The sequence below is a fragment of the Octopus bimaculoides genome, chromosome 10, assembly GCF_046866305.1.
Source record: "Octopus bimaculoides isolate indiv1 chromosome 10, ASM4686630v1, whole genome shotgun sequence".
Classification (NCBI taxonomy): domain Eukaryota; kingdom Metazoa; phylum Mollusca; class Cephalopoda; order Octopoda; family Octopodidae; genus Octopus; species Octopus bimaculoides.
The window spans coordinates 84994120-85018664 of NC_142937.1; the positions used below are offsets into that span (position 1 = coordinate 84994120).

General features: G+C 40.2%; 1 protein-coding gene across 4 annotated transcripts in view; it reads right to left on the reverse strand.

The window, feature by feature from the left end:
• The window catches only part of LOC106882742 (solute carrier family 2, facilitated glucose transporter member 10), a 46654-nt gene that overhangs the window by 11802 nt on the left and 10307 nt on the right, over nt 1-24545 (reverse strand). For 2 of the 4 annotated variants that reach the window (XM_089358905.1, XM_089358907.1), the window contains exons 1-9: nt 16124-17829; nt 14131-14295; nt 12982-13098; nt 9369-9475; nt 7960-8043; nt 6324-6427; nt 4979-5087; nt 3770-3856; nt 2277-2363 (exon numbers count right to left, since the gene is read on the reverse strand). In XM_089358905.1, the coding sequence (XP_089215031.1) occupies nt 2277-2363; nt 3770-3856; nt 4979-5087; nt 6324-6427; nt 7960-8043; nt 9369-9475; nt 12982-13098; nt 14131-14295; nt 16124-16229 (966 nt within the window). In that variant the 5' untranslated portion in view covers nt 16230-17829. Of the gene's footprint in view, nt 1-2276; nt 2364-3769; nt 3857-4978; nt 5088-6323; nt 6428-7959; nt 8044-9368; nt 9476-12981; nt 13099-14130; nt 14296-16123; nt 17830-24545 lie in introns of those variants that run through there. The other 2 variants (XM_089358906.1, XM_089358908.1) reach the window with 1 other exon arrangement.

Sequence of the window (24545 nt, forward strand, 5' to 3'; positions counted from 1 at the left end):
TCATTTTCAGCTGAGTACACTGGAGCAATGCATAATGGCTTTACTCAAGGACACATCACACTGCTCAGTTCAGGAACCAAACCCATGACCTTCTGACCATGGTTCCAAAACCCCTAACCTAGGCTATACAATTTCACAAGGACAAGGTAGCCATTTCATTTTTAAAGAGGTAATTTGGGAGATCTGACAGTTTTATATAAATATATATGTATAGGGAGAATTCACAAAAAAAACAACAGACGAAGACAGGTGGTATAGAAAACAAACAGATGTATTAGTATAACACTCGGGAATTGAAAAAGTCTTTAACGTTTCGAGCCTATGCTCTTCCACAGAAAGGAACACAAAAAGAAACAAGGAGAGAAAAAAATGTGTGTAGTGGTCAGCGATCTATATATGTATATGTGTATGTGTATATATTGGGTTGGGGCATAATTATTGCGGCTTTTTTTCAACAAATTTTAGTTAACAAAAACAATAACAATATTTAACAAAAACATCTTTAAATGACAGTCTGACTGTCTGCCAAGCAAATGGAAAGCAGTAATTTAAGTAAGTGGTGAATATCCTCTGGGATAATCCTTTAAAGATGTTTTTGTTACATGTTATTGTTTTTGTTGAATAAATTAAAGAAATTATTATTATTATTATTATTATTATTACTATTATTATTATTATTATTATTATTAATATTATTTCTTATGAAGAACCAGTTGGAATTCTATCTACAGCTCTGAAGTTAAATAAATAATCTTACAGCTTCTATGTCCTCCCTGCTGAATCCTGTGTTTATTTACTGAATGAAAGAACCTACAGGTGGAGAGCATGATAACAATATGCTACCAACATATGTTATAATCCCATACTGAGAACAATGGTGTATTGTGTATTTACCTATGAAGCTATCTAGCTCTGTCTTTTTCCTTTCTTGCTACTGTTGCCTTGGTTACCTGAGGACTTTCTTGCCCCTCTCACCCACCTTATATGAATAATAGTTGTTTCTAATTTAAGGAAAAAGCCAGCAATTTTGAGAAAAGGGCATTAGTTGGTACCATTGATCCCCCAGTACACCACTAGTATTTTCATGTTATTGACTCAGAAGAGATGAAAGGAAAAGTTGACCATCGCAAGGTTTGAACTCAGAACATGAAGAGCCAGAAGAAAGCATCTCTTCCAACGCTTTAACAATTCTGCTAGCTGACCACCCTGTAAGAAGAGTAATAAAACTAACCCTAACACATGCAAGAGGTCAAACATGGAAAATTAGGAAAAGAGGATTGAATCAATGACGGTATTAAACTGGTACTTATTTATCAACTATTGAAGTTTGAAAAACACACTGCATTTATTGTAAAAAAGGAAAAATAAAAGAAAGAAATTGTAGAATAAGCATAGGAGTGGCTGTGTGGTAAGTAGCTTGCTTACAAACCACATGGTTCCGGGTTCAGTCCCATTGCGTGGCACCTTGGCCAAGTGTCTTCTACTATAGCCTCGGGCCAACCAAAGCCTTGTGAGTGGATTTGGTAGATGGAAACTGAAAGAAGCCCGTCGTATATATATATATATATATATATATATATATATATATCTGTGTGTGTGTGTGTGTGTGTGTGTATATGTTTGTGTGCCTGTGTTTGTCCCCGCAACATCGCTTGACAACCGATGCTGGTGTGTTTACGTCCCCGTAACTTAGCGGTTCGGCAAAAAGAGACCAATAGAATAAGTACTAAGCTTGCAAAGAATAAGTCCTGGGGTCGATTTGCTCGACGAAAGGTGGTGCTCCAGCATGGCTGCAGTCAAAATGACTGAAACAAGTAAAAGAGTAAAAGAAGAAAAAGAAAAGAATAAGATTCATAATGGTTTTTGTGTCAAATTCATGAAGAGGATGATGACAATGATGATGATAATGATAATGATGATGATGATGGTGATGACAATAAAGATGAGGATGATGTTGATGATTCTGATGAGGATGATGATGACGATGACAACGACGATGACAATAGATAAAGAGTGCTGAAGGAAGATCTACAAATTTTGGGTAACTGATGTAACCAAATTCATGAATATGATGATGATGATGATGATGATGATGATGATAATAATGATGATGATGACAATGATGGCAACAGATAAAGAGAGCTGAAGGAAGAAGTACAAATTTTGGGAGACTGGTATAACCAAATTCAGGAGGAGGAGAACATCAATGATGATGAAAAAGACGATCACAAGAAACAGAGAGATGAAGGAAACTCAACAAAATGATGCCAACTTACCTGCTGAAAAGTAACCAAACCAAATCCTAAAAGGAACAATTTCCTGAGGTTTCCTGTTGACCTGAACAGGTCTTTCCAGCTGGACATCTGCAATTAATTACCAATTACAATATTTTGATATCATTTCATATTATTTTCATTATTTTGGTCATTTCTTTATAAATTGCCAAACTAAACAGTCAGTATTTGTCTTATGTCCTTACCTCTAGCTGTGCACTGTGTACTCTATTGAGTACACAGTGCACAGCTAGAGGTGTTTTTGAAAGCTTGGTCATATGCAGAATGACCACAGGTCATTTGACTTACATAAAATAGTCTTCAGTGAGACTTAAGCAAACAAACACCTCTCAAATGACCAGGAATGTTATGCCTCAGTTGGTTAGAGCAGGGGTTTTCAAACTTTTTGACTTGCGGACCCCTTTATATTTCAGGATTTACCTTAGGGACCCCCTTATAAACGCTTATGAAATTTATACATGAATATTTGCTTAAAATAACATATATTTTTACATTTATTTATTTAACAGTATTTAACAAATAGGTTTATTGTCAATTAAAAGATTTCGATTAAAAAACATATAAAATCAAATTGCCCATAAAAAATATTTGCTGTCCACGGACCCCCTGTGGTCCGCAGACCACAGTTTGAAAACCCCTGGGTTAGAGTATATCACATGGGATGGAATTGTTGATCCAATAAGGCCCAGATTTTGAGATCGGAGTAATTTTGGGGTAACAGTAAGTGGTATCAGATATATGTAGCAATCAATATTATGCTCTGAGGCTGATGGTCAATTTCATTTTTTTTTTAATCCAACAAATACAACATTCTTTCTATAACTGCCAGATCAAGGAATCTTTGGAAATTGTCTTAATCTCTTGCTGAAAAATCATTCAAACATCTTCATTTGCATGCATAAATTTCTCCTATATCATTCTTAAGCTTCTGCCAACCCTCTACAGAATGCAAGAGATGATATTCCATCAGCTGTAACACCAGAGAGTAGAGAGTTGTAAATACTGTGGATACAGCCCAACGCCCAATCCCCAGCTCCAGTATAAGATTGAACCCGTATTCAGTCAAAAAAATGGGTTGTCTCTGACAAGTGAAAGAACTGATAGTTAGAATTTTGTGGGTACCTAGATTATCTCCATCATCATCGTTTAACGTCTGCTTTCCGTGCAGGCATGGGCTGGACGGTTTGACTGAGGACTGACAAACCAGTAGGTTGCACTATGCTCCAGTCTGATCTGGTAAGGTTTCTACAGCCAGATGCCCTTCCTAACACCAACCACTCTGAGAGTGTAGGGGGTGCTTTTTACATGCCACCGGCATGGGAGCCCATCAGACTTGATATTATTTCTAGATTTTATGTATCTGTGTGTGTGTGTGTGTGTGTATGTGTGTGTGTGTGTGTGTGTGTGCGTGCGTGCGTGCATGTGTGTATTTTATTTATTATACATGAATTCAACAAACAGATCGATTGACTCACCTTCTCTTGATCTATGGCTGTTTTTATATTGTTTATTTCTTCCTCCATGTCAGCCTCACTGTGAAACCGTCTTAAAACCGCAGCAGCCTGTTTAAAGATTTATCGATTCATTAACTACTATCTATATCATAAATTACTGTCATAACAGCAGCAACAATATCAATGATAGTAAATTCTGTCTTATCATAAGACCAACAAAGATGTTATCAATGATGATGATGATGATGTTGATGATAAAATATTTGTTTCTTTATTAGTCACAAGGGTGACAGATAAAGGTATGTTACAATGGCAATTACAAAAATGGTAAGGGATTAATACAGAGTTGAGTTTAAAGAAATAACATGGCAAACAACAGCACCTTTTTGTCCAAGTGAGGCTTGTAAATGTGTGTGTGTGTGCGTGTGCGTGTGTGTGTGCGTGTGTGTGCGCGCGTGTGTGTGTGTGTGTGTGTGTGTGTGTGTGTGTGTGTGTGTGTGTGTGTGTGTGTGTGTGTGTGTGTGTGTGTGTGTGTGTGTGTGTGCATGTTTGTGTGTCGGTGTTTGTCCCCCCAACATTGCCTGACAACCGATGCTGGTGTGTTTACGTCCCCATAACTTAGCAGTTCAGCAAAAGGAACCGATAGAATAAGTACTAGGCTTACAAAGAATAAGTCTTGGGGTCGATTTGCTTGACTGAAGGCAGTGCTCCAGCATGGCCATATTAAAATGACTGAAAGAAGTAAAAGAGTAGCTCCTATTTTCTTTGCAGGAGGCCATTCTATGCTGTCGAAATACATGTGGTTGATGCTCAGTTTGAAACTTTTTAGGTTAATATTGGTGGGAAATCATAGGCAGCAAGAGAACCCAGAAGGCTGCAGTGCCAAGAGAAAAAACGGTTTGGAAAAATGATTAGGAAAGGATCTAGTGTGTGTGTGTGTGTGTGTAAGGTTAGGGCACATAATAAGGATCATGAAAGGAGGAAAAGGGAAGGTATCAGGTGGGAAGTGTTATGCAGTTTCCTATTTAAGACGAACAGATATTGTAATAATAGAAATGCTAAAATAGGCAGAGAGGAAGAAGCTAGATCTGTTGTTCTTAGTGAGCCAGTAGTTGTAGCTTGTAGGTGAGTATTTTATTTGTTAATCAGTTGAATGACTTTTGGAAGGATGTAGTCTAAGATGTTTGTAGAAGAAATTTAAATGGAGTAAAAATATATGTATGAAACTACCTGAACTTCTTTCCCTTTTAATACCAAATATCTGGGACTTTGAGGTAGAAAAAGCATCATCAAGATTTGCAAAACAGCAAGAACCGATGACAGACCAAACATGTATCTCCTGTTTGGGAAAGAAAAGAAAAGTTTACGTTAAATAAAATAATATAAAACGCTTTATTTTTTAATGCGATAATCTGTAAAATTAAACAGTAGTAGATAGTATATCTTCCTTCTCATTATCATTTAACATCCATTTTCCATGCTGGCAGAGGACTGCACCAACCTCCAATGTCTGCTTTGGCATGGTTCCATGTCTAGATATCCTTCCTAAGGTCTCTCGCCTTACAGAGTGTACTGGGTGCTTTCTACTGGGTGTACTGGGCACTGGCACCAGTGAGGTCATCAAGGAATTGACATGATAAGACACCTCAACTGAGTTGGGGGGTAGAACTGAGGGAAGTGACATTATTCCCGGTGATAAAAGGTTAGGGTATGAAAGGGGAACAGGAACAGGTGTCTTGCCGTAGGGGAGATACATGGCTACCCCAGTTGGAAAAGAGAAGAGATGATGCTCCAGATGGTTTTGCCTGACATGCTAACATTTCTGCCAGCTTGCTGCATTACACACTGGATAATGTTGTCCAAGGTACATTATTTATGGGAATATGAATGTGATGGTTACAGGTAGTCATTTTGTCTCTTTCAACATTTAGAGAGTGGAATTCACGCCACACAATTGTTTGTCACTATAGAATTTGCTGAGCAGATATTTTTTTGTACTATTCCCACCAAATGCAAATCAAGTCTCAGGCTTCTTGGAACTACACACAGATGGTGGATCTTCTGCTGTGTTAGTCAGAGTATGCATTATGTCTATGACACTGAAATACCAAAATCTCTGCTGTTTCCTCACTTATGTGGCCACAGAATGTGTAGTATTGCTGTAAGCAGTCACGATTTCCTGGTCACTACCATGGCTACATTCTTTGTTAAATGCTGTCAGTGTTTAGGACACGGAGTCTAACCATGTAATTATACATATTTGTCATTGTGGGAGGTTACAATAGGAATCTAAACTTAATTCTAGCACAAAAAAGGTCATACTTTATAATGGTTCAACAGCTACTATGCGTGTATATATATGTATTATATATCCAAGTGTATATATATATATATATATATATATATATATATATATATATATATATCTGTGGAGTCTGCATTCTTAACATTTATGTCGGTAAGGTCAGTAGCTCTAGCAACTAGAGAAAGAGAAGATGAAAAAGTAGAAGAAATAAAAATAAAATAAGAACAAGAAAAGAAAAATTTGAAAGAATCCCAAGGAGAGGAAACTCACCATCCATGTGCGACATTGATGTATAAAAAATTAATTAAATATGATAAAACTAAGCCAAGTGTTATTCCAAATTCGTTGAGAGATACTAGCTGGCCTCTTCTTTTCTGAAAAACACAAAATAATATTTATTACATAGATATAAATGTAATAAATAAATAAATAAATATATATATATATATATATATATATATATACTATCAGAACTAGAGGAGAAGTTTCAGGTGTGGAAGCAAGGTCTAGAATTGAAGGGCCTTAGAGTCAACCTAGCTAAAACCAAAATCCTAATAAGTAGGAAGGTAGATAAAACACAAACCCCTTCAGGTAGATGGCCCTGCTCAGTATGTAGAAAAGGAGTAGGTAGTAACTCTATAAGATGTACCCGGTGCAAGCTATGGACACATAAGAGGTGCAGCAACATCAAAGGCAGGTTAACTAGCAAGTTAGTTTTTGTTTGTGGCAGATGTTCAGGTGCAATAAAGACTGCAAACAAACAGGAAACAACTTCTATCTCATTCCAGGGTGAAAAACTAGAGGTGGTCGATAGCTTCCGCTATCTGGGCGACCAAGTTAGTAGTGGGGGTGGGTGCGCTGAAAGTGTAGCTGCTAGAATAAGAATAGCCTGGGCAAAGTTTAGAGAGCTCTTACCCCTGCTGGCGACAAAGGGACTCTCACTCAGAGTAAAAGGCAGACTGTATGACGCATGCGTACGAACAACCATGCTACATGGCAGTGAAACATGGGCTGTAACTGCTGAGGACATACGTAAGCTCGCAAGGAATGAAGCCAGTATGCTCCGTTGGATGTGTAATGTCAATGTGAATACCCGTCAGAGTGTAAGTATCTTGAGAGAAAAGCTGAACATTAGAAGCATCAGTTGTGGCGTGCAAGAGAGACGATTGCGCTGGTATGGACATGTGGTGAGAATGGAGGAGGATAGCTGCGTAAAAAAGTGCCACACCCTAACAGTTGAGGGAACCCGTGGAAGAGGTAGGCCCAGGAAGACCTGGGCTGAGGTGGTGAGGCAAGACCTTCGTACATTGGGCCTCACCGAGGCGATGACTACGGACCGAGACCTTTGGAAATGGGCTGTGCGTGAGAAGACCCGGCAAGCCAAGTAAGATCGTTGCCAGTGCCCCTGGACTGGTTCTTGTGCGGGTGGCACATGAGATGCACCATTTTGAGCGTGGCCGTTGCCAGTACCGCCTGACTGGCTCCTGTAGGATTTTCGAGCAAGATCGTTGCCAGTGCCCCTGGACTGGCTTGTGCGGGTGGCACATAAAAGACACCATTTCGAGCGTGGCCGTTTTCGTGCGGGTGACACGTAAAAGCACCCACTACACTCTCTGAGTGGTTGGCGTTAGGAAGGGCATCCAGCTGTAGAAACTCTGCCAAATCAGACTGGAGCCTGGTGTTGCCATCCGGTTTCACCAGTCCTCAGTCAAATCGTCCAACCCATGCTAGCATGGAAAGCGGACGTTAAACGATGATGATGATGATGATGATATATATATATGTATGTATGTATGTATGTATGTGCGTGCGTGCGTGTGTGTGTGTGTGTGTGTGTGTGTGTGTGTGTGTGTGTGTGTGTGTAGGCTTTACTCTTCCGAGTTAAAGTTAGAAAAGTTATACATACTGCAGGTGATATCTCCGAGATATATACACATTCTGCTACAGAAGAAACTGATATGGCAAATCCTAGAACCAAACGGCCAATGACCTGAAGGAAGGAAGAAACACACATGAATATAATAAATTCTTTAATTAAAAGAAAAGTCTAAAAATATGATCTAACATGACTATGTTTTGGAAGTAGCAGGGATGTCAAAGTCAAAAAAGGAAGTACCTATAATCTTGTGTGTGTGTGTGTGTGTGTGTGTGTTATTGGGTGTAAGCTTGTATTTCCTCGTGACTTTACAAATGTTTGCCTTATTGTCAATAGAGACAGTGTCATTTCCGTACAGTTACTAGTAAAAACATGTCAAGGCTCTTTGATGTTCAATAGGCAAAAAGAGTATTACATTGCTTGGAAACAGATGAGGGTTAGTAACAAGGTCACCTGGCCAGAGAAAGCATACCTCAATAAATGCCATGTAATCCATGCAAGCATGGAAAAAGTAGACTTTAAAACAATGATGCTGAGTCTAAATTTGTGGTTATTTTCATACATGCAATAAAGGCAGCTACTGCACCTTGAGTATTAAGACATGTCCTAAAGACATGTGTGTGCATCACATGGTGTATTCAGTTTTGATGAATTGTAGAAGATGGAGTGGTACTCATTGAGAAAATGTTAGTAAAAGAAAGAATGTGGTTGTTAAAGATGTTTGAAAGGTACCAACACAGGGGCTCAGGGGGCAATATCATCATGTTTGGTGCAGTTTTTATTGATTAACAATCTCGTCTATGTCAGCATTTTGTTTTACATTGATTATTGGAAGAATTGATTTCACACCAGCTGAGCACCTGTCTCTTCATATTGATAACTATTCTACTCTGAAGAACAGAGTTTCCATTAGGGTAACCTGACCCAGATGTATTATACCTTGGGTCATATTACAATGATTGACACAAGAGACAAAGTGTTGTGAGTGAATTCAGTAAACAACAACTGTGAGGAAGTCTGTTGCATGTACGTGCATATGCGTACATGTGTGTTTGTGCGTGTGTTTGTGTGTCTGTTTGTGTGTGTATGTTTGTGTGTATGTGTTTGTGTGTGTATGTGTTTCTGTGTTTGTGCATGCATGTGTTTGTGCGTGCATGCATTTGTGTGTGCATACATTTGTGTGTGCATGTATTTGTGTGTGCATGCATTTGTGTGTGTGTGTGTGTGTGTGTGTCCCCGTTTGCTCCATTCCACTACTTAACGACTGTGTTGGTTTGTTTACATCCCTGTAACTTATTAATAAATACTGAGGTCAATTTGTTTGACTATAATCCTTCAAAGGGTTGCTTCAGTATGGCCACTGTCCAATGACAAAAACAATTAAAAGATAAAATATAGATGACAAAGGAGAAGTTAACTGAAACATGAAAAGCTCTTACCAAAATAGTAAATGATTGAGCAAGGGCAATAGTTAGGGAGCCCAAGATGAAAAGGAAACCATTTAGAACAATGGTAATCCATCTTCCTAACAAGTCGACAAGGAAACCTGAAAAAGAAATGAAATTTTAGACAATATTATCAACTAGGGGTGGATAGGAGATGGAAATCAAAACAAATTGATTGATAGTTTAACCCCTTTGGAAACAGAGCCTCGTTTGGAGTTTCAGTGGTAAGAAGATGGAGCCCTTTTCAGAAGCCCTACAGAGGGCATGCACTTATCATTCAAAAAGAAATTATAAAAAATAGAGCAATTACATGTGTAAAACTATATATGTTCTTATAAGAAACTGAATGAACTAATACAATCGTCTTTGTCATTCGACATTTCAGCTGATAGATCAGCCATGTTGTTTCCTAAGGATTAATGTGAGCACAACAGAAAAACATATAGAAACTCAGTGTTTTTCAGTCTTTTGTTTCAAACAACTGAAGTTATGGTCATGCACGAGCAGTGATATAAATGCTTGGAAAAATTAAGAGACGATTAGGTTAGAGAAAATACCTTGTAGTTCTTGGCTATGTCCCTAGCTGTTTTGTTGACTCTTCCTCAATACCAAGGTACCAAGAGACAACAAAAAAATTTACGTTCACTTTTGTATTACCTTCACATTAACACTTGTAGAAGGAGTAAGGGGCCCAGCAACAGAATATACAGTTGCCAGAGAAATACAGCCAGAGTGAATAATCAAAGATCTCTTAGATTGCAAGGTGTGACAACTAAGCTGAAAACAATGACCCAATATTCCATCTTTTTTGCATTTTCACATAACAGCAGTTGTAGCAGGGAAGCACAAAGTGGGTTTCTTGAATTGTCACAAAAAGAGCCTGCTCTCTCTCTCTCTCTCTCTCTCTCTCTCTCTCTCTCTCTCTCTCAATACATACACACAATTTGTCAAAGATATAGGAAGAAATTCCATAGCTTCTTAAAGCAAACCTGAGAATCGAGAGGTTTCAAAGGAAATCTAGCAAAAACAAAAGGTTTTGGCAAGTCAGAAAGAAGACAGAACTCAACTAAAATCTGAAAAGATCCATGCTTAATATGCATAAAATTTACATAAAAATACCATAATGTCTCTAATCCTTCCCTGTAATTGCACTCATGATCCAATTTCAGGTCTTTATAGTACAATATGCTTCCAGATAACTATCATAACACACCAAAATTGTTGAAAATATTCAATCAACAATCGATCTAGTTATCCCAGTTTTGCTTACGTTCATTTGTTTCTCAGTATCGCTTTCTGTAAAGAATCAAAATATTTTTTCCTATTGTATTTCTTTGTGTCATAAAACAATCATCAAAAGACAGTAGAATTCATGTCAAAAGATTTTACACAAAAAAAAACACCACAAAACATTTCTGCCACCATTCTCACCTTTCTCTGCACTTATTTGAGTTTAGGTCTAGTACAAAACTACTTGTACAGTGACTGGAAGCCATAACTAGAGAGAAATTTAACAAAAATAGGCTAGAAATTTACCCAAATTTCAGTTGCAAGAAACCACTAATATCTAAATACCCAAACTTTTGCAAATAACATGGAATGTTGCCTGTAGCCACCCAATTCATTAGTCAATCAGGCTGCAGAAAATTCAAGAATCTTAGTTATCATGTTTGAATTTAGCAATGGACCATTAGTTGTCAGAAAACTGATGCACCAGTAATTAACTGTGCACCGGTAATTAATAATCTACTACACAGTTTGATTTTTTTTGATTTTTAGTATAATCTGAAATGTTATGCAAAATATATCTTTCTTGATAAACATAAGAGTGGCTGTGTGGTAAGAAGTAGCATGCTTACCAACCACATGGTTCCAGGTTCAGTCCCACTGCGTGGCACCTTGGGCAAGTGTCTTCTACTATAGCTCTAGGCCGACCAAAGTCTTGTGAGTGGATTTGGTAGACGGAAACTGAAAGAAGCCCGTCGTATATACATATGTGTGTGTGTGTGTGTGTGTCCAACATCAATTGACAACAGATGCTGGTGTATTTACCTCCCCGTAACTTAGCAGTTCGGCAAAAGATACCTATAGAATAAGTACTAGGCTTGGTACTGGGAGTCAGTTTGCTCCAGCATGGCCCCAGTCAAATGACTGAAACAAGTAAAAGAATAAAAATACAATTTTAGCCTTGCTGTGAAAAGTAAACAAAGTGATTATACTACCAGCTTTTATGTCTTGGTGGGAGCAAAAAGTGGGATTGGTTTTAAATATTTTGAGAAAGAATGCCTACCATCTGGCCACACAACATAAGTAACCACAGGCATTTAAAATATATCTAGTCATTATACACCAGCAAATTTGACTTAGTAGTTTGTATATGTAAGCCAGCTGTTTTGTATGCCTACACAGTTGCAAGTAGGCATAGAAGCTTTGCCAATCCTTCCAACCTTGACCCAAGGATGTGACAGTGGGAGGAAAGAGAGAGAGAGAGAACTGCAACAGCAGTTGGCAAGTACCCATTTTTAAAATGGGTAGACATAAGCAACAGGAAATGAATTACCTTGCTCAAGGACAAAAGGCACCAACCAACCAACCCAGAATCAAACTCACAACTTTATGACCATAAGCCCAACAATTAAAATTACTGGTCTAATTTTTACAGCAGTATATTTTCTTTTATTCTTTTACTTGTTTCAGTCATTTGACTGTGGCCATGCTGGAGCACCGCCTTTAGTCAAATCGAATCGACCCCAGGACTTGTTCTTTGTAAGCCTAGTACTTATTCTTTTTTTTTTTTTATTGCCCACAAGGGGCTACACACAGAGGGGACAAACAAGGACAGACAAACGGATTAAGTCGATTACATCGACCCCAGTGCGTAACTGGTACTTAATTTATCGACCACGAAAGGATGAAAGGCTAAGTCGACCCTGGCGGAATTTGAACTCAGAACGTAGCAGCAAACGAAATACCGCTAAGCATTTTGCCCGGCGTGCTAACGTTTCTGCCAGTTCGCCTAGTACTTATTCTATCTGTCTCTTTTGCCAAACCGCTAAGTTACGGGGACCTAAACACACCAGCATCGGTTGCCAAGCGATGTTGGGAGGACAAACACAGTTACACAACATATACACACACAAACATATATACGACGGGCTTCTTTCAGTTTCCTTCTACCAAATCCACTCACAAGGCTTTGGTCAGCCCGAGGCTATAGTAGAAGACACTTGCCCAAGGTGTCACGCAGTGGGACTGAACCCAGAACCATGTGGTTCGTAAGCAAGCTACTTACCACACAGCCACTCCTACGCCTATATATATGTGTGTGTGTGTGTGTGTGTGTCTGTGTGTGTGTGTGTGTGTGTGTGTCCTTGTATTTTTGTATCATCTGTCTGGATGTTTTGTTGTCCCTTTGTTGTATCATCTAACTGTCTGGATGTTTTGGGTTCTTGTCCTATTTTTAGTATTTCTTTTATATGTATGTATGTATGTATGTATGTATGTATGTATGCATGCATGCATGCATGTATGTATTTATAGCCAGCAAGATATTGACAATATTTTAAATCATATATCTTCAAATTTTGATACAAACGAGTCATATTACCTGATACTAAGGCACCAATAATTGCACCTAGCAACAGGAAACTAACCACAATAGATTGCTGGTCACATGACAGCTGGAAATCTCTTCTTAACTGTAGCAATGCCCCAGATATTACTCCTGAAAAATGAAAACAGTTTGATAGAAAATATGAAATACATATGAATGTTGAAAGCTTAGTGTTTGCACATATTTATGTGCAAATACGTAAAATTCATTTTTATGGAGGCTTTAACCTTTTAGCAGTCAGATCACTCTGTCAAGTGTAAAGCTTATTTATTCACATTTATTTGAATTAATCCTGCATCATCTTGAGATATTGATGATGTGGTTGTCTATTTTAAGAATGACATTGCAAGGTAGGTGTGAGAGGCCAGAACTGGCCAGTAGGAACAAAAAACAGGGAGAATATTTTGGCTAGATACAGCCAGTTTAAACACTAAAGGGTTAAGTTTTGCCTGATGGCTTACTCAACTACTGATAAGCCTGGTTGAATAAGCTATCAGGAGAAATTTAAAGCCCAGGTCAAAATGAGTGTTGTAATAGATATAATTCCCTTCTGCTTCCATGAATTTTGTTGCTATTCTTAACCCTTTAGTGTTCAGATTACTCTGTTAAATGTAATACTTTTTCACTCAAATTGTTTTGAATTAATCATGCATTATCTTATAGGTTTGAGGTTTCAATGATGTGATTGTGTATTTTTAGAATGTCAATGTAGGTTAAGTGTGAGAGGCTAGATATCGCCAGTTTGAATATAAAACATGTAGAATATACTGGGGCGGATATGGCCGGTTTAAACACTAAAGAGTTAAACTAGTTTAAAATATAAACTTTAAATTTCATATACACACACACATATTGAGAGGTAATATTTATCCCCACATAAATGCGGATGTTCTGTTAGAACAAACAATACTGTGGTAGATCCCATGGGAGACACTCTCATGTTGGCTTTTGGTGCAAAGTGCACTTTTGTTTATATTGCTAGCACGGAGATAAACAAGAGTACATTTTGTGCCAGAAGTTAATATGAGATTTTCTCTCGTGGTAACAACTGCAGTATACAACAACTTTGTACCAATCCTTCAGGAAGTTAGATATAATTATTCAGTTACAAAGATGGTAAATGGAGATGCTTCAAATACTTACCTATGTCATAACCAAATAATATACCTCCCAAAGCTGCTGTACTAGCAGTGAAAAATAAAAATAGTTTCCTCCAGAATGGTGAAGATGTCTTAGCACTGGTCTTTGATATCACAGAATCATCTGTCATTTCATATTCTTCATTTGTTCTTGGTGCAGAAATTCCATCTATTTAATTAAGAAACAAGAGAAAATAGTTGCAAAAATGAATATACCACTTAACGAATTGTATTGATTAAACCCTTTCGTTACTGTATTTATTTTAAGATGCTCCGTGTTTCTCTCGATTATTTAAAATATAACAAAGAATTTAGTAAAATAACTTATTCAGCTAGTGTTAGGAACATGAATTGTGACTAAGGTTTGGTGGAAGATTTTAATTCAAAACTTATGAAAACAAGACATTTGTACTACAGAGCCAGAGCTGGTTTCAGCCAGGTGGGTAACGAAGAAAAAAGGGTTAAGTGGGCAGGTAGGCAAGCTGGCAGAATCATTTGTATTTCTTCTGACATTTTACATTCTGAATTCAAATATACATGAGGTCAAATATGCCTTTCATTCTTTTCAGGTCAGTAAAATAAAACATCAGTCTGAATAAAAGATTTTTTGACTATTACAGTCACTGGACTGCAGTTATGTTGGGCCACCGCCTTGAAGGATTCAGCTGAACAAATCGATGCCCTGCACTTGTTTTGTTAAGTCTGGTACTAGTTATGGGGAACAAACCAGTACCGTTTGTCAAGTAGAGGTGGGAAACAAATACACGCATGCGCGCACACACATACATGTTTACAAGATTGCTTGTAAAATTTCAATTTTTCAAAAAAAAAAATAATAATTAAACACCCCCTCCCCTCCACCCTATGACAGAAAGTGAAATTTTCCCCACCCCCTTTTTTTCTTTGCCAGAGGGGCAAAGAATGAAAACGTATTTGGGGATTTTTCAAAATCTTCAATTTTTGAGTACGCCCCAACCGGAAATCTGACAAGCTAGAAACAACAGCCAAACTGAGGATCAACTTTCTAGATACGAATTACCAAAAAAGGAAAGCAAAAAATTTTTTTTATGTCATTTTGTGTGTGTGTGTGTGTGTGCAAAAAAATCTAATTTTTACATACTTCTCTTAATTCCAAAAGACCCTCAACCACAACATGCGTTATGTCCGTCATTAAATATTAGTAGAGAAAACGCTTTAATTTCACTGCTTGTCACGGGGCGGGAGGGGAGGGGAGGGATGTTTATTTATTTAGTTTTTTTTTTTGAAAAATTGAAATTTTACAAAATTTTTTTTTTTTCAGAAATTCTAATCTCCGTATTTTTCTACGTATTTTGCCCCCCACCCCACCCCACCCCACCCCACCCCATTTTTTTAAAGTGAAAATTTAAGAAATGGGGTGAGGGTGGGGAATTAAAATTTCGAAATGCTTTTTTTTATATTTTTTTGCAGATTCGGAATTTCCGCTATCGATATAGAGTGTTCCCGCAAAAATAAAAAAATAAAATTTTTTAAATCCCGAAGGGGCCGCGGTCTGTAATCTTTATCTCCTCCCTATAAAGATCCGTTGGGAGAATTAGAAGAAAGTTCTCTGCAAAAATCTTATAAAATGACAATGTTCTAAAAGATGTACATATTTATATGTTATATATGAAAATAGAGCAAATTTAATTTTATCAGAATATTATTATCATTAAACCAATATACATATTTCAACGTGGTTGTCGTCTAACGCATGGCATTACCAATAAATCAGAAAATATGAAAAATACGTTGTGCGATTCAAATAAACACGAAAAGCGACAATGAACGAAAATTGAAACCGAAAGAAAATACTAAAAGTACTTTTTTTTTATATGGAGATAATCCATTAGATCGATTTCCATCCAGCTGTTGCTCAATGATGTATCGTACTTAATGAAAACGTAAATCTGGAAACAGATGCATGCGAAACATCGAAATATATGTACCTATAAAGGTTTATGAATGATAACATTTACCTTGTGACATAGGAACATCCTGTGATTGAACAAATGAATTATCAACAGGTACATCATCATTTCCATCCACCTTTGCCAATCTAGTTTGGTCCCCATTTTCCTGCATTTCTTCGCCTCCTTATCCGTTACTCCCAAGTGATATGTCTTCGTGTTTTATCTGTTCCTATGTACATACGTTTATCCTAATGCATCTTGTTTAACTTTACACGTTTCTATTTCTTTGGTTCTTTTGTTCGAAGATATTACCTGACATTTCAACAGTTGCAACTTATGTAGAGATTTTTGTCTCAACCTGGTGACTTAACCCTCAAATTCTTACATCCACATATTGACGCTTAACTCATTTTCACCTGTCCTTTCATGAGAATTGAGGTATATCTCGCTTCAATATTCTTTGTCGCTAGCATGTAGAGGCTTGTAAATTTGCAAAAACCGGTTGTGGCAGGCTAAATAAGCGCCTCGTTCTTTTTTATGCTCCGAAATCAAATCCCGCCGGAGTTACCTTAATTTTTTATTGCGGTCACCACACATACTTTGCATCATATGTATACTTTCATCGCATTTCGCTGTTTTTTTCTTCTCCATTTCTTTCTTCTTATCCTTTATGTAAATCTCTACACAAATTGTTGGTGAAGGATTGGTGTTTGCCGCTACTATTCACCCTCACTTATGATCAAACCGTAGTCTGTTGTTTTCCATCCTAACAACGTTATTTATAGTTGGGAAAATTTAGTTGAGTGTCTGTCCTTCACTATAGACACGAGGGCTTCATTAAGTCGCCACGGGTCGATTCCCAGTAAAAATAAAACATTCGGATGAATTCCCCCAAAGAAGTATTCAGTTAAGGTTCAACTACCGAGTCGTACAACACTGCTTACTCCTATAATACATATCGTAAAGAAACGTGTCACAGGTGTATGACTATTTAACGGACCAACAGGCAGAATACTTATTCATACTGTAAGCCAAGTGTATTGTAGATCTGGTACATAAACAAACATTTCAGACGTCCCAGCGTATATGGATACGGGAGGGTGTGTGCGTATAAGTACACTTGAGAATGACGTGTGAATATATACGGATGTGTGTGTGGGGGTTTTATATGACATGTAAATTAAACATACTTTTGTAGTCTGTAAATGTGGAGAAATTCGTCAGATAATATAACTGAAGGTAATTCAACAATCATCCTCTTACTATAAAGGTGATCATTATTACAGGTAGAAAAGTAGTAATAGTGGCAGTATAGGTACAAGGCCTGAAATTTTAGGGACAAAATCTAGTCAGTTATATTGACCCCCCCACCGTGTTCAACTGCTTCTTATTTTATCAATCTCGAAAGGATGAAGGGCAAAGTTGACTCTGGTGGAATTTGAACAAATCAATTGATCGAATTAAACGTTGATGTGGTGAAAAGAATCTTGGTGGATGAGGAGGAGAGTGGGTTGGTTTGAAATTTTAGCACAAGGCTAGCAACTTCAGGAATGGATAAGTCCATTAGATCGACCCCCCACTGCTCAGCTGTGCGCAGGGGATGCGAGCAAAATTAGTAATCGGGGTAAAATGAGTAACCTCTAATTTCTCGTTATTTTCTCCATATCTGTTTGAAATCATTACACTTCAGGTACTGCCTCATTATTTTGCATTGTTGCACCATCATAAGGTGTAAAAATTGGTCAGCATAGTTGTTGAAGTTGAGAGAGTCTAAAACATAGTCAGGTGACAGGTCACCTTTTTTTACAAGAAAATTCTCAACTTTGACGTGATTGTTATTGAGGTTGATAACAAAATATCTAGATAATTTTTGGTGTTTAACAATCAATATTTCTTTCTCTATTGGATTCCTAATCAATTTTTCCCCACATTAATGTCTAATTTGATAATTTGATAATTTCAAAAAACGATGCCTAAAAAGGTGTAAAATAAATAATGACTAATTTCAATAATTTCTTCTCTTTAAATGCAAGGTGTGTAAATATATCACGAAGAGAGGACACTCCAGCAGATTGTGAAGAAGCTATAGCGAATATCTTATTGAGTTTCATTTTTATTCAGTCCAGTTTCGTTAATTTGATATCATGTGACATTTTTCCCTGATCTTCTTTCATTTGACCGACATATTTCAAATGCTTTTTTTTTTTTTTTTTTTTTCCATTTCTGATCTTTTTGATGTCTAGGGATGGATATTGATGTGCATGAGTCTGATTTCTGGAGAATTGAAGCAACAAATTTATCTTATCTTGGCTTATTCATTTTACCCAGGACAAATTTGTTTTTAATATGCTCAAAAAGAAAGGCGATAATTTTCGGAAATTGTGATCAGATTATGTTAATAACGTTTTTAATGCATTTAGAGAAAGCCATTTGCTTAGTTGATATAGGTTTTCTTAAGTATTGAACATTTGTAATATATATATATATATATATATATATATATATATATATATATATATATATTTATATATGTATGTATGTATGTATGTAACTCGACTGACGAAAGAAAACTCCGAATGACCCATCCTTGTTGTCCCATTTTTTTGTATTCTTATTTATATATATATATATATATATGCCTGCTGGGTTCGGTTGCGGCTGACCTCCCTTGTTCGAAGGTTATAATGGACACAGGTTCGTGTGTCACACAGCTAGCTAGAGGCGATGGCTTCTTGGAGCCAATCAACGGCAGCATTCGTCCTATTTTTTGACTGCCATGTTGGCTTGGTGATAACTTACACGCTCACGTGGTCGCACCAGCTAATCCTGTCTCCTCTCATCACACACTACCAACTTTTGGATTCTACCTTCTTTCCTTCTGGATCTGGACTGTTTGATTCTGAACTTTATACCCTCCGGCTGCACCTCTCCTACCCACGGATTTACACTGGACCCATCTTCTGATTGGAAATCGCTTCAATATACCACGACGTCTAAAAAACTTTTGAACTTTTCCACTTTTGTAAACCTCCTTTATCATCCTTTTTTACCTTACTTTCCTTCACCTACCGTCTCTTCGTACTCTGGATGTTCCTAATCTGTCTTCTCTATCTGCACCTATTACTTTGTATTCTTCTCCCTCCCTTTCTTTTCTCCTCTCCCTGTCACCCCATTTCTCCCTATTGTCCCATCTTCCTTTTTGCTTTGTTTTTTTCTCCCATCTCGCATATATTTTCTTCTCACAACCCCTTTTTCGTTTTTTCTCCTCATGCCTTTATTTTTTTCCCCCACACCTGTTAAAAAAGTTTTTTTTCCAGTTTTTTTCCCCCCCTTTTTTTCTTTTTTTCCTTTTTTCCACGTCCAATTTTCTCATCACGCGTGTTTTTTTTCCACCACACCTTTTGTAATTCTCCTTCCCACGTCTAATTTTCTTTTCTCTCTCGTTCCATCATGCCTGACTACAAATCTTTCCAACTCACTCTCCACAACCGCCTAAAACTATACCTCCGCACACTTCCCTCTCTATACTTTCAACCTACTATACGACTCTCCTTACTCATATTCAAGAAGACTCGTTTCTCTAGTCATATTACGTTTCTCAGTCGCTGCTTACATCACCGCCTCATCCCTAAGGGTTTCCGCCTCCATTTCCACCCCACTCTCCACTCCTCTACCACCATTCTATCCATACTCCGCACCACATCCTACCGCCTTATGCGGGCCACCATTCGCTCCAATCTCTCTAAAATCCACACTATCGACCGCCTTCTTCCTCCAGCCTTTTCCATATTTTTCTCCTCTCTGTCACCCTCCCATGCTCACAATACATTGCGCTTTATCATTCAACTTAATCATCTCTTTCATGCATTTCTTACCGACACTAAGCTCCGCAAACTTCACTCACTCCTCCATTCCTCTACACCCGATGCCACTACCCCAACCCCTCCACCACCCTTCTACCTCCCTGATGTGCATTCCCCACCCACACCCAACCACCCTGCCTCTCCCACACACACTCCACCCCCTCCCTCCCAGCCCTCCACCATCCCGACCGCCCCTCCTAACCCTACTTCATCCCCTCCTACTTCTATTCCACCCACCCCTTCTCCACTTCAGCCTGTCGTTACCATTCCCCCAGATCTTCCTCTCTCTGAGGCGGAGCGCTCCGTCCTCAATAGGGGTCTGCGCTTCATCCCACTCACTCCATCCTGCAAGGAATTTCAAACCCGTGCTGATGTCCACAGCTTTGTGCGCCGCGTTAGGTTGGGTGCGTTTTTCCATAACACACCACCCGCACCCAACGAGGACTGCTTCACTGACCTGGGCCGACGACCATCCCAGTGGACGCCTGCTCCTGGCCAGTTCCAGGCAGTTGATCTTTTCGCGGGCGCCTGCCAACGCGCTGTGGGCCGGTTTAACTTTTCCAGGCGTCCATCTCGACTCAACATCTCCCCAGCCGAACTCTCGGCCCTTCGATCCCTCCGACGCCGCACGGACATCATCATAAAACCGGCTGATAAGGGTGGAGCCGTGGTAGTATGGCGCGCGGACCTCTACGAGGCCGAAGCTCTCCGTCAACTTCGAGATACCTCATTCTACCGCCCTCTGCCCTCCGACCCCACGCCCAGCTACCAACAGACTGTGTCCTCCACTATCCATGACCTCATCCTCTCCTCCCATCTCCCCGCCACCGCCTCCAACCTTATTGTTCGCACCCCACGCACCCCCACCATTTACTTCCTCCCCAAGATCCATAAACCGAACAACCCTGGCCGCCCCATCGTCTCCGCCTGCAACTGCCCCACCGAGCTTATCTCAAAATACCTAGACCGGGTCCTCGCCCCCCTAGTGGCTTCTCTCCCTTCCCACATTCATGACACTAACCACGCGCTTCGTCTATTCAACTCTTTCTCTTTCCCTCCCGGCCCTTCTAAGCTTCTCTTCACTCTAGACATCCAGAGCCTCTATACAGTGATCCCCCACGACGAGGGGCTGTGTGCCCTGAAGTTTTTTCTAGACCAACGCCCCAACCCACAACCCGACACCTCCACACTCATTCGTCTGGCCGAACTTGTCCTATCTCTCAACTGCTTCTCGTTCGCGGGAGATATCTACCAGCAGGTCTCGGGAGTGGCCATGGGGACGAGAATGGGCCCCAACTACGCGAACCTCTTCGTTGGTTATGTTGAGGCCCAAATATTCTCCAGTTTCACTGGTCCCACTCCCGAACTATACGGTCGGTATATCGACGACTGTATCGGTGCCACCTCTCTCTCCCGCGAACATCTTGACTCGTTCCTCTCTTTCGTTCAATCTTTCCATCCTGCCCTCCACTTCTCCTGTACTGTCTCTGACACCTCTGTCCCCTTTCTCGACATTTCGGTCAGCATCCTCCACTCCGCCCTTAGCACCTCCATCCACTACAAACACACAGACTCACACTCCTATCTCAACATCTCCTCCTCCCACCCTAGACACACAAAACTTTCCATCCCCTATTCCCAATTCCTCCGTCTACGCAGACTTTGTAGCGACAGCCATGACTTTGAGACTCAGTCTCAACTCATGGCTCACCACTTTAGCCTGCGTGGATATCCACCCACCACCATCCACACCGCCCTTGCCAGAGCACGTTCTGTGGACCGTGCATCTGCTCTCTCCCCCCGAACCCGCCCTGCCGTTTCCCGCCTCCCTTTTCCCCTCACCTACCATCCCACCACCCTACCCCTCCAACGCTCCATTCTCCGAGCTTTTCGGCGCCTCCAGTCCGACCCCTCCACCGCCCACATCTTCCCTAATCGACCCCTCCCCTCCTTCAAACGAGCCCACAACCTACGGGACCTCTTGGTCCACAGCTTCTTCCCCAACCCAACCTCCCAACCTGGCTCTTTCCCCTGCTCCCGTCCACGCTGCCGCACTTGCCCTTACCTCTCCAACACCACCCTCCTCACCAGCACCCATCACCGACCCTATCGCATCACCGACTCCTTCACCTGCACGTCTACCAACATCATATATTGCCTCTCCTGCTCTCTCTGCCAATCCCTGTACATCGGACAAACGGGGCGGCGCCTGGCCGACCGATTCGCGGAACACCTCCGAGATATCAACGTCGGCAATGACACCCCGGTGTCACGCCACTTCCGTTCTGCCGGCCACTCCTTGCGGCAACACCTGTCGGTGTTTGGATTGTCCATGCACAGGGGCCATCCGGACTCCCGTTTGCGCCGTGAACAGGGGTTAATCTTCTATCTTCGCTCCTTTGCGCCACATGGGCTCAACTCCCCTCCACTCTTCATCTAACCCCCTCCTCCTGTCTCTCTCCCCCACCCTCCCTCCTACCACCCATCTCTCCCCTCCCCCACCTCCTGCTCCGACTCCTACTTCTTTGTACCTCTCTTCATACTTCTCTCCACTCCCACTTCTCTTCACCCCTACTCTTTCTCTCCTCTCTCCTCCTCTCTCTTACTCTCTCTCACTCTCTCTCACTCTCTTCTCTCGTACTCCCCCCTCCCCCCTCTCCCGTACTCCCCCTCTCTCACTCTTACTCTCTACACTCTTACTCTCCTACTCTCTACACTCTTACTCTCTTACTCTCTCACCCTTACTCTCTCACCCTTACTCTCTCACTCTCTTCCCCTCTCTCTCACTCTCTTTCTCTTCCTTTCTTCTTCCCCCCCATACCCCTCTTCCCTCTCTCTCACTCTCTTTCTCTTCCTCTCTTTCTCTTCCTCTCTTTCTCCCCCCATACCCACCTTCCCCTCTTTCTCCCCCCATACCCACCTTCCCCCTCTCTCAATCCCCCTTCCCTCTCTTATACCCACCCTCTCTCCTCTCTTCCTCTCCCCTCCCATACCCATCTTCCCCCTCTCTTACATCCACCTTCCCCTTCTCCCTCCTCGTCAACACCCCCTCATAAGCTCATCCCACCACACCCCAACTCACTCCTACTCTACCTTCCCACTCCACCCCATCCAATTCCTTACACCCACCACCCACCCCTACCCACATACCCCACCCTACCCACATACCCCTACCTCTACCCCACACTCCACCCATGTCTTCCCCACCTCCCAACACCCTCACATCACACCACACCAATACCCTTGCATCACACCACGCACACCACACCAATACCCTCGCATCACACCACGCACACACTACAACTGACCAACTACTTTCTTCCTTTCTCCCTTCCCCCATTTTCACACTACATACGTCAAGATCACCAGCAGTCTACCTCCCACACACAGCCCCTCGTTCCCGATCACCGTTTGTTATCTCCCCCTTTCTTAGCTCTCCTGAAATAAGAATTTCTAACTTCCGGTCAGTCATTGTTATGATCGGCCATTATTATGATTGACCGTTGACTGAACACTATTCAATTTTTTTTCTCCGTGTTTTTCTCCTTGTCTCCGTATTCTTTCTGTTGAAGAGCGTAGCTCGAAACGTCAAAGACTTTCCGTATTCCCGAGCGTCATACTAATATATACTTTTGTTATTTACACCACCTGTCCTCGTCTGTTGTTATTTTTTGTATATTCTCCCATATATATATATATATATATATATATATATATATATATATATATATATACATATATATATATATACTGAATGACCAACGCACACAAAGACACAAAACATGCCCAGTTCTACCTTATCACGTCAATACAATATTTCTCCTGTTCATTTTTTACTTCGGCAACTCGAAGCAAGTTGGTAATGTCATGTAGCGGATTTCCTTGTGTGTACAACACATAAATGCAAGTGTCGATTAAATAAATCATTTAAACCACAATCAGATGCTTTCGCTTTTACTTTGATGTCGTCCACATGCCTATTTCATCTACTACCTCAACAACATCTTTTGCTATACATTCTGCTACATATGTATATGGTTGAGTATGATTATAGGAACTCTCACGCCAATTTGGGCATAGCAGTATCCAATTCTTTCATTGACTGGACAACCTACTCATTCAGTCAGCATGAAAAGTGCTTGAGTATTTCATCTATACATGTATACTCAATGTAATTCGCGGGTAGGATCAGTGTGACAAGGCTAAACTTCTGAATTGCAAATACAGGCCATCCAACAGGTTTTCTACACAATTTCCATCTACCTTAAATTCACTTACAGTCTCAACTCAAGGCCATGGTAAAAGCATCTGACACTGACCTCACACGCTAGGATTAAACCTGATACTTTGTTATTATGAAGCAAACATATTAATCACATAACCAGTCAGCAATGCCAAGTACATGCATGCACGTATATTATTATTAATGAGTGAGAGAGCAGGGCATGCCATCAAAGTGACACTGGGGTACAAAAATACGAAGCCCAATATACCCATCATGACTATCAGTCGGACAAGGGTACACCAGGCACATGCATCACAACCATATGTGCGCAAAATGGTAATCTCAGCGTATGACCTTGAAGGTAAGTTTCAGAATTTTTTTCACGTTGAGAAGCCCATAC